At 33.0% G+C, this 11,417-nt stretch overlaps 1 protein-coding gene and 1 pseudogene across 1 annotated transcript; one reads left to right on the plus strand and one right to left on the minus strand.

The window, feature by feature from the left end:
* Positions 1-482: 482 nt before the first annotated feature.
* Positions 483-10,989, plus strand: LOC145970625 (cytochrome P450 9e2 pseudogene; annotated as a pseudogene).
* On the minus strand, positions 2,579-3,489 carry LOC145971254 (uncharacterized). The gene is made up of 4 exons (XM_083098730.1): positions 3,462-3,489; positions 3,112-3,374; positions 2,856-3,024; positions 2,579-2,777 (listed from the first exon to the last, which is right to left on the minus strand). The coding sequence occupies exons 1-4, from the start codon at positions 3,475-3,477 to the stop codon at positions 2,581-2,583; spliced, it is 645 nt and encodes a 214-aa protein (XP_082954856.1). The 5' UTR covers positions 3,478-3,489; the 3' UTR covers positions 2,579-2,580.
* Positions 10,990-11,417: the final 428 nt, after the last annotated feature.

Consider the following 11,417-nt stretch of genomic DNA (forward strand, 5'->3'; position numbering starts at 1 on the left):
ATACATTAGCGATTCCTCACCGATTTCAATGATTTTGAAATATGTTGTCGGGAGAATGATTCTGAACAACTCTTTCTTATACATGTTACCGCCGCTCGGCCTTAGTTTCCGAGATATTTATAAAAATATTTTATGGTTTTGCAATATTGTCACCATTATGAAATAACTTTTTTGCATGAATTCAGTTTTTGACAAAGTAATAATGTTTACCAAAAAAAGTTGTAAAGCGAGATCCTACCGGCGGGGTCGTTGCGGGAGAGGGGGCCCAAGGCCCCCCTTGCACTCCCCGCGTGTGTGTATGTGTGTGTCGAGAAATCGAGAAATAAAAACACGATTGTCGAAATGTGTTTTAAGGACCTTTCAGTCAACTTGTAGCGTTTCGAGTTGAAAACATCACACGATATAACGTGCTACGTTTACGCTCATTTACTCTTTCGAGACTAAATTTCGAAGAAGACGATTTCAAATAAATTTAAGAAAATATGGAATACTGGTGGGTAATAATCGCGATCGGAATTTTTGGCATTATCCGTTATCTCTACAGAAGTAACAATTTTTTTCAACGACGCGGTGTCATTCACATGCCATCTGTGCCAGTATTTGGCGTCATGGCACCAATTATATTTCAACGGATATCATTTGCCGATTTTATCCGTAAGATATATAATTTTAATCCGGATGTAAAGTACTTTGGATTTTACGCCATGACAAATCCAATCATCTTGCTTCGCGATTTGGAACTCATTAAAGCTGTTTTTGTTAAGAATTTTCAATCGTTTCCTTGTAGACCCAGTTTTATTGATTCGAATGAATTTTTAATTCAGCAGAATTTGTTTCCTCTTCACGGAGAAAAGTGGCGGAATATGAGAAATCTGTTGAGTTTCTGCTTTACGTCCGGCAAGATGAAGAACATGTTTGCATTGATGTCGGAATGTGCTGTGAATTTTACTAAATCTTTATCGACATTGCCAGCGGATAAGAGTGATCTCGAGATAAAAGACTTCTTCACGAAATATACAAACGACGTCATGGCCATGTGTGTTTATGGAATAAAGATCGACTCTATGAAGGATCCGACAAACAAATTCTACTCATATACCAAGGAGGCCATTTGCATTTCAGGAATTCGTGTGGCAAAATTTGTTCTTCTTCGAACCTTTCCGAAATTGTGCCACATTCTCAATATAAAGTTTTTAAACAATCGTGTGTCGAGTTTTTTCAAAAACATTATAAAAATGCGCGCCACGCATGGTGCTGAATATGTTACACGTTCGAATATAATACAATTGATGATGAATATTAAAGACAAAGAGGGTCGACAAAATTTGAATAACGACGATATAGCCGCGCAAGCATTCAACCTTTTATTTGCCGGTTTTGAAAGCAGCTCAAGTACGTTGTCCTTCGCGGCTCACGAAATCGCGGCTAATCCAGAAGTTCAGATTAGACTGCGCCGAGAGATTGATGAAATTTTAGAGGAATCGAATTCTGAGGAAGTGACTTACGAAACTATTAACAGTCTCGAATATCTAGACGCGGTTATAAAAGAAGTTCTCAGATTTTATCCACCGCCTTTCTTGGAAAGAGTATGCGGCAAAATATATGAATTACCACCTGCATCGCCGGGTAAGAAGCCTTTCGTCATGGAAAAGGGCATGATTTGTTGGGTCCCAGTTTACGCGATCCACCACGATGAGAAGTACTACGATAATCCGGACAGATTTTGTCCGGAGACCCGAATAGAAATTTCGTTCGATTTACATCGGGAAAGCAATGGGCAAACCCGATCTGAACATCGGGACATGATAATGTTCAACCAATGATGACCTTATCTCAGCGTCACGCAGCTTCCCGATCAAAAACTTAACAGGTTTACCTGACTAAGACTTCATCGGGATAGGGATCAGGTCCGAGTCGGGTAAGCGTGGACTTCTTGCAGGAGTTATGCATTTTCTCCGCAATTAAATAAAAATATTTATTGTTAACGTTGTCAACTTAAGGAGTAAAATGATTTATTTTCAAAATTTTTTCTTATTAAACCTTACAAAATGTTATAGATATACTTATTATATAGTATTTGGTACTAAAAATGAAAGAATTCTCACAATATTGTAACAAAAATGATTTGTTCTTTAGATAATGCTTATCACATTTTTCTAGACTTGTTAAATATAAATCAATGAAAAATTAATGGAAACTTTTAAATCTAAATAACATTTTTTTAGACTTTTTTTTAATTTAGAAATTTTTAATTATTATTTAATTATTATTAATATTATTATTATTCTTATTTTTTATATTTTTTAAAACATATTTTTGTTATAAGAACAGAAAAATTTAATAATAAAGTATATTATATCTTGCAAATAAAAATAAAATAATTTCTTTATAAAATAAAAATGCAAATAAAAATAAAATAATTTCTTTATAAGATAAAAAAAACTTTTCTTAATTATAATCATAATAATCATTTCAACTGAAGACGGAACTGAGGACGGAATAATCAATTCAACGGAAGACAACTGAAACACAAAATTAAAAAATAATTTTTTCTAACTGAAATTTTGGCAACGTTCATTGTTAATCTCCTTCGCTTTCTTGGAAATCAGTATTGCTCTCTTCTGCAGTTTCTTCTTCTTCGCTTTTTTCATTTGTTTCTTTGATCTTACGACCACCATTCCAATCTTTGGCATTATGTAGGACACCTTGCACAGCTTTTATGAACTTTTGAGTTGATATTGGTTTATTATTAGACCCGAAAGAATGGGTATAAATTCCTAGTATATATAACAAAATAACGTATAAAATATATCAAGTCAGTATGTACAATTCTATAAATTGAAAAAAATAAATACCTTCTAATACATTATAAATTGTCATATTTTTAAAAACTTTTTTACCAGGTGTTGCTTTCACCGGTACTAATAATTTTCCTACATTTGGTGATACAAATTGTCGAATAATATCACCCAGACATCGAGTCATAGATCGTCTTTTATTTACTGACTTTAGAATCTTGATTTTCTTGAAATAAAAAGAAATAAAAATATAATTCATTGCTTTAATTTCATACAATAATTTCGAGGTCAAACTGAATAAGCAACTACTCACTATTTTATTGCGATATTCTGTGTTTAATCGAATCAAGTCATTGAATTCTTCGAAATCGTTCATTGTTGCGCAAGGTAACTGAATAGGTCCTGAATCTTCATCGTCGACTATATTTAATGCTTCCATTGCTTGGAAAGGAGTATTTTCCATCTTAGATTGAAGATTTTTTAATTTAATTTTACAATCAACGACGAGGCCTTTAAGATCAGATATTTGCTTGGACACAGAATCATAACATTTTAACACAGTTTCCTTTAATGAACCTAAAAAATAATTAATTAAGAATTCAATTTTCATTCTCGATAAATTCTGAATGATTTATATATAAAGAACAAAATTAATGAAATTACTCTGTTCAAACTCCATCTCATGTTCATAAATTGTACACAAGGAAGACTTCTTTTGTGAGGATTGTAATGAGCGAGAATCTGTCTTTCCTGTCGATTGTGATGTAATGGTGTTTTGAGAATTTTTCCTGGGCAAGCCAATTTTATGTGATTTTTTAGAAATATTGTCTCTACTTTCATTTCCTCTCGGTGAATATTCTTGAGATCTATACGAATGTAATGAACTTGATGAAGACATTGAATCTGTTTTATTACAACTCAAACTTGGTGACGAAAATTTTCTTGAATTTATGCTAGATTGGACATTTTTCAAGTTCTGTTTTTTCATATACTGTTTTCTAGAGAACGAAGAATAATTTCCATCTACACTTTCTTTGTCATTTGTTTGGTAAGAATTCGATAGCTGACGGCTATCAGAAAATTTAGAATTGTATATATGACGTGAAGAGTTAAAAGGACGACTTATATCATTTTTATTTATATCGTGTAGTGGCGAATATGAATGTTTCTTGACGTTAGGTTTTGTTACGTCCGGTGGACTCCACGATTCTTTTCTTTCCTCGAAACGATTTCGTGGAAGAAAGAAATCGAGGATCGACTTGCATTTGGAATGTAAATCGATTCTTCTTAGGAATAATGATAACGCGTAGAAGAACGCAACCTAATCCGCGTGTATCGCTATTAAACTTTAACAAATCTAATTCAGGGAATGGCCAGTCGAGATAGCGTTAACGAAACTCTAAATAAATTCGTGAATTATGAGATGAAAAATTGTTATGAGAAACTCTAACTGTCCCGTATCTATTGGTACGGCTTTATGTTCGAAGCCTCTCTATCTAAAGAAATTTTAAAATAAAGATCTGGTTTTCGGGAAGATTGTCCAAATCTAAACATACAGCAATATTCTTGAAATTGATAGTGCACGTGCGATCGTTCGACAGGCCACCCTCGAGCGTTCTCCGAATCGCCAAATCATCAAGCGATAAGATAATCAGCTCACTCCCACTCTCTACTGGATGGAGCTAAGTCTCGAGCCAAAGAGCTTAACCAATAAAAATCTTAAGAGACCCCTCTCCTTCTAAAAAATCAAGCTTCTTAACCTTAGGAAGAGAGTAATAGAAATTATTTAATTCGCCTAAAAAGATTCCCCACCATCCAGAAGGGAGGAGGAGTAATAACTTTAAAATGCAAGCGCAAGGCGCAACGCGCGCATTTAACACTCCAGTTGACAGTTCAGTACGCTAATTCTTCCAACGAGCAGCAGTGCAGTTGACAGTTCAGTTCACAGCGCCAGTCAAGATTCAGTCATTCAATTTTAAAATTATATAGCCTCGGGGATCCTTTTTTTTTTTTGCATTATACAATTGAGTTATTCATCTGTTTTATATCACAGTGAAAATGATTTTGTTAACATTTAATTGTGCATCGTGTGAATTTTCTGATGAACATCTCCATTACCCAGCTCTTCATGTTATAAATCTCCGACCTCAGCCATTGCAATTTTATGAACGCACTCATTTTTGTGATGCCAATGAGTTGTGAGTAAAATTAAGTAATTTTCATTTTCTCCCTTTCCCATATCTTACTATCTCATAATTTAAAATCTATGTCTGACAAATAATTTTAAACGGTTTAATAACCATTAAATTTTTACTAATTACTATCAATCAATCAATCCTTGTCTCACCTCTCCTCCAGTCTCATTCCTTGTTCTTTCTGTTCGCCGAGAATCTCCGCAAGGCGATTCGCGAACAATTCCCCGTTCGCCGGGAATCTCCGTAAGGCGATTCGCGAACAATTCCTTATTTCTCTTTATTAGCTCTTTCTGATTTATTTACCGAGAATTTATATTGTTTTCTATCTTTATATCTCGTTTCAGCCCTTCTTTATATATATCTTTTCATTTCTATTTTTTCTTGACTCCCTTTCGTTTTCTTTTAATTTCCCAGCCTCATATTATTATTATTATTATTATGTTTTCCTTTCTCTTCATATTATTTTCCTTTGAATTATCATTACTTTTGGGAGAAGCCGTTGAAATAGATGAATAATTTTCGAACTTAGACTTGGCGAATCTCTTATCTTAATTTTATTATTGTATTTTAATTTAGACCTGTGTTTCAGCGAATTTAGAAAATTTTAATTCTAACTATAACACATATGCGCAAGCGACGAATTCTATACTTCTTCTAATGAGTAAGCGTTATTCATAGTTTTATTACACATTCACTTTTTATTTTGTTTTATTTCTTATATTATATTAATTATATGTATATTGTATTAACCAGTCAGAATTTAATTCTTAACGTAAATTCTTCCCTGTATATTCTGACTGATAACCTCCGAACGATTGTAACACCCGCGAGAATATATACATACACACACAGATACCCACTCACGCATACCTACAACTGCTAAGATGTATTTTTCTTTCATTATTTTTTTTTATAATATATGTATTTTTAATTTAATGTATAATTTAATTATTTAAACCGTTCTCTTCCCTAAATCCCGAGATCGCACTAGGTCCCATCCCGCGTAACAAGGATTAAATTCCTTTACCGAAAAGGGGCCATCGAACGAATAGGCTTAAAAACGCAGCGTTAAAGAGACCTTCGGTCGCTGACCTGTGTCAGGCCCTTCACATTCGTTCGACCCGATCCATACACACGCCCGAATAAAGTGTGTCACGGGGTAAGTAAGTTGCGTCCTTCCATACGGCCCATCCATTCCAGGGTCTGGACGTAACAGTTTGTTTGTTTCATTTTTTTCATTCTCCCGCTTAGATTCTGTTACATCACAAAAAGATGGTGAAGAGAGATATCGTTCTAAATGTGTATCTCTGTTCTTATCAGAGAGATTTCTTTCTTCAGAAGAAAATGTGAGCGATTTTGAGATAAATGAACGTCGATTATTTTCTTTTAATTTTAGTGAGCTTTTATTACCATTTGTAGTCCCATTTTCATCTGGACTCGATAAGTGCTCGGTAGAAGATGATCGTCGTGACTCTCTTCTTGATTTCGACGAATGATTAGGCAGTTTTTGAGAGGAGGAATGCTTTGATCCTTTTCTAGTTGTTTTAATTTTGTGTTGAGTTATAGATTTAATAGATTCATCACTGCTATTATTAGAATTACATGAACCGTCGAAGGGCAAAGAATGTTGGATCGACATTTTATTTTTTTCACTCCGTTGAGACAGGCATTTCCTTTTCTTTTCATATTTTTCGTCATAAAGACTCTTAGTCGAGTTTTTATCAAGTCCTAAATTCCTATCAATTCTACATTTGGGAATTTTTTTTTAAAGCAATGCAAAAAACAGAAAACGAAAAAAAATTACCTTTTTTGTAAATACCGACATTCTCAATAGCATTTTCTTTTTCATTTTCTATTAGATCAACGTGGAAATTTAATGATTCTTCAATAATTGGTATATCAATCGAAGACTTTTTCATTTGATAAAACTTCTTTTCTTGCAGCATTTTCTTTTGACATGCAATTTCGTCGTCTGTAGAATATGCATATTGTTTGGTTTCCAGCTTTTCTAGTCCAATTTCAGCATCTTTGTAGGATTTTGCTCTACCTCTAATTTCTACTTCGTATTTTGGCCATTGAGTGTCTGGTGGTGCTCCTTGTTTTACCAAAGACTGCAGGTCTTTTCTTTTCTTACTCAACAGTGAACCTGACATGTAATAACATTCCAGAATCTTTTCAACTTCATTCCATACGATCCAATGTGAAGGAACGATCTCGATACTAATTAATTGAGTCTTGTCCTCTGGGAAAACCACTAATTTATACGGATATTCGTCCATCTAAACAGGGAGAGAAAGAGAAAACCATGTGACACTATGAAAAGAAAAATATTTCACGAAAGTCAAGTCAAATAATTGTCGTTATTTTTAAAAAACGAAGTTACATACTTGTATAATTGAAAACAACAATAAAGATTAGAATCGATTCGTCACACATTACAGACATAAGTAAATATTCATAAACGGAGAGCTGCAGCTAATTTTTTCTAAAACTATGCACTTTTAGTATTTAATGACATAAATATATACCTTTTTGAGTAATTAATACACTTTTGTTGAAATCAGTTGTGTTCTTAACCTCACTGCTGCCGGTGCACGAACGATTAGTGAGAAATACAGTTTGACGCATTACTCTCAAGGCCTAATATTTTTTTCTCACAACCATACACGAGCACATAAATCAAAATATATATTTTCTTATTATAAATACATTTTTTTGTTAACATCACTTTCTTTACGAGAGAAGAATACAAAGGAAGAAAAGTGGCGTGTAACACACGTGACGTTTTAGAGGTTAAGTCCATCCCGCAATGTTGAGGCATCATGAAATGGCGCTGTGTGCATAGCTGCCATTTTGTTCCGCGTATTTATTCAAAAAAGTTTTATTGTTAAAAGTTTTATTATAAATATGAAAAATTTTATTGTTAAAAGTTTTATTGTTAAAAATTTAAAAAAAGTTATAAAAAGTTTTATTGTTAAGTTTTATTTTAAATATGAAGAAGTGGCATTGTAAATATTTTTTCTTCTTGATTCTCACTGATATCAAAAGTGACAAATTTTCCACGTATTGAAATTAATGGACAAGTGATAAATTTAGCATGGCGTCTAGTTACCTCCCACATTTCCAAAATGTTTGAATCACAAGGCTTTTTAAAAAGTGATTTTGTTATTTTCATTGTGGTTCCACTTATTTGTATCGCCCTCTCATCCATTTCAGGAGGAATATTTATTTTAGTTATTTCCATTAGCGTCCCATTTTCTAGTATTACTGTATTGTTTGGGAATATTTGTGTTAGAATTAAATTATTATATTTTAAACGTTTGATTGTATTTCCGGAAATATCCTTCTGAAGTTTTGATATGATTTGCACAGAAGAAGTGGGAAGAGGCTTTTTGATATCAATTAAATATATTTCTTGCAAACGACGACAAATTTGTGCCAACGGTCGATTTCCACTTCGTAAGAGTTTCTTAATTTTCCCCAAACAGTTCTCAAATGGGAAGGCAGTGACATTGGAGAGAGAACATCCCATATTCTTCACGTCATCTGCCAGATGAATAAGATTATGCATATTTCCTATGAGACTCGTTTTACCATATAATTTTTCTGATATTTTCACAAATTGTATCAGAAGTTTTTTTGCATTTTCATAATTTATTAACGCCAATTTTTTGGAACATAAAATGCGGCAAGCAACATGTAGAAAAAGGAAATGTTTATATGCTGCATCGTTCAAAACTCTTTTGAAAATAATAGGCCCTGCATACAACAACAAAAATTTAAATTCTACTGCTTTGAATCTATCAAATTCGGATAAAGTTCTGGTCGTACGTTGGAATTCGATTGGTATTTGAGATTGAAGACGTATTAATAAATTAGATAATTGATTCTTTGCATTCTGGTTGATTTTCATAATTGAAGTTCCATATAACCAATATTCTAATAATTTTTTCATAATTCCTAAGCATACAAGATGCATAAAGTCCAATAAAAAATGAGTTATCATATCTATTGGTGGTTTAATGGAAAGAAGAGGAGATATCCCAGTGTGATGTTCTGGGTTGCTCTGTTGACGGAATGAAGCATCAGTTCTGGCTTGACAATTTTCATTCGGATAAATTGTCCGTCTCTCTATACGTTCTCCACGAACAGTACATCGTTCACACGCCCAGTATCCACCATGTCCTTTGACATACTTGAGTAAAGCACGAGCAGGTGTATCACAAATGAAGGCTTTTATGCGTACTTGTAATAAATGATTGTCTACCAAAATTCCTTTGTTCTGTAACTGATTCACTTCATTGATAAAATTTTGTAAATATCGTTTTAAATCATTAGGTTTTTTTTTCCCCGAATAGATAGCCACAGGAAACGATTGATAAACATCACTATTCGAGTGAATTTTGCATAGAATGGGCCAAAATTGTCTTAAACTAGATTTGAATATTTGCAGTCCATCTACATTTAGAATCAAATTAATGACTCCGTCTTGGTGAAAATTTGGATTGATGACACTTTGGAGATATTTACTCATACCAAAATATACAAATTCACTGCCATCATTATCGAACTGTTGGAGATTATAATGAGCTTTGGAAGTACCTAAGAAAGTTTTTGCACTCTTGGGCAATTCAGGTAACAACCGCTTTCTCAGAATAGCAAGTAAACTATTTATTCGAGTATGAGGAATCGTTGGATTTCCACTTAAAGCCCACTGTCGCAATTCTTCAATTTCGTTTATCTCTTCAATTTCAAAACAGTCCTCCAACTCATCTTCATCCATGCTTGCCTCTCGGACGTCAGGATCCAATTCCTCAATTTCATCTTCATCTTCATCTTCATCTCTAGAACTACATGAGAATATGTCAGAAGTACGAGCTTTATTTGGTGATTCGAAGCTCGATTCACTCATATCAAAATGATCCATATTTAAATGAATAATTTCTGACTCCATCTCTGTAACATGATGTTCATCTTCTACATTCGATTCATTGAACTAAAACTCGTTTAAATTTTCAGGTCTATTTGGTGCACTCAAAGTATGTGGTAAATCCCGACGCTCATTGATCACTTGTAACCTTTTGTTATCACGATATTTTTTTGCACGTAAACGTGCAAGTTCTTTTTTTCTTGCATATCGGTCTTCATCACTCATTTTTATAATATATATTCGACTTCTAAAAAATTATTTGTTTTTTCATCAATAAAACGAAAACAAACAAATATAACTTTAATATTATTGTTATATCAATTATCACAATTGCAAATATTTACATATATAAAATATAAAGATTTAAGAAGATCTATGTCAACTCTAACCTTGTAAATTAGATAACCTCAGACTGACAATAGAATATTGACAATGATGTACATGATCGATCGTCGCCCCATCTAGGTAATTTTTGCAGAACTTGTGTATTTTTGAAAAAGAATATGTCTTGCAGATAGAATCATAGGGCCCTGATGGTTTCCCGATGAAAAATACAATACCGGAAATATTTTTTTTTTTACGTAAGGTATACCTAATAGGGTACCGATGAGGTACTACTAGGGTTACTCTGTTCGGTAATACCTAGCATCTGTTCTATCAAAAACTAATTGTTATATTTTTAATTAGGGTTGACCTGAAGAAAAACCGATAAGATTTACATAGGGTAAAATCCACCCTACATCAGCTATACCGGGTCCCGATGCATGTTGGGTGAACCCAACGAAATTTCTACTCGGGGAGATTTTTGAATAATGAGACTTATCGCAATTCATTTTCTTATATGCCGTTTGGATTAGGACCAAGAATATGCGTGGGCCAAAGATTCGCTATGTTGCAAATGAAGCTTTTGCTGTTTCATCTATTAGCACGATACGAACTGAAACTATGCGCGAAAACCACATTACCGTTGAGATTCAGCAAGAAAAATATGTCAATGATGCCGGAAGGTGGATTTTGGTTGAATATTCAGCGTAGAAATGATATTCATATTCCACATTTTGCATAGAAAAAATTTTTGAGTGTAAGATACTATTATTTAGATTAGACTATCAGTCTTTTACTAAAATATTCTTTAACAAATTTTAATGATATAATAACATAAATTGCAAATCGAAGCATCTTTCATTTGCTTTCTCTCCTTAATGTTTCTTTAAATTTTTTTCTTATATATATATATATATATATATATATATATATATGTTTCAATCTTCTACAGAGAATTTTCAAGGTTTTTAGCCCACTTTTTCTCACTTTTGAGGGCTAGGGTCTTCTTTTGCGCAGAAAATTATTAAGTAAAATAAGTAAAATAAAATTAAGTAAAAAATTAACGCATTAATTTGTATTCGAAATCGATCAATTCTGTCTGTCTGAAATTTATTAAGTAAAATAAGTAAAATAAAATTAAGTAAAAAATTAACGCATTAATTTGTATTC

This window comes from Camponotus vicinus, unplaced genomic scaffold (assembly GCF_025532165.1).
Source record: "Camponotus vicinus isolate PSW18456_S1 unplaced genomic scaffold, iyCamVici1.0 SCAF_4, whole genome shotgun sequence".
In the NCBI taxonomy this organism is placed as follows: Eukaryota; Metazoa; Arthropoda; class Insecta; order Hymenoptera; family Formicidae; genus Camponotus; species Camponotus vicinus.

Bases quoted from the DNA above. Each gene is read 5' to 3' on its own strand.
- LOC145971254 (XM_083098730.1), bottom strand. The intron at 3,025-3,111 runs GTGAGTAGTTGC...TTTTATTTCAAG, and splicing joins CAGAATATCGCAATAAAATA to AAAATCAAGATTCTAAAGTC. The intron at 2,778-2,855 runs GTATTTATTTTT...TATATATACTAG, and splicing joins AATTTATAATGTATTAGAAG to GAATTTATACCCATTCTTTC.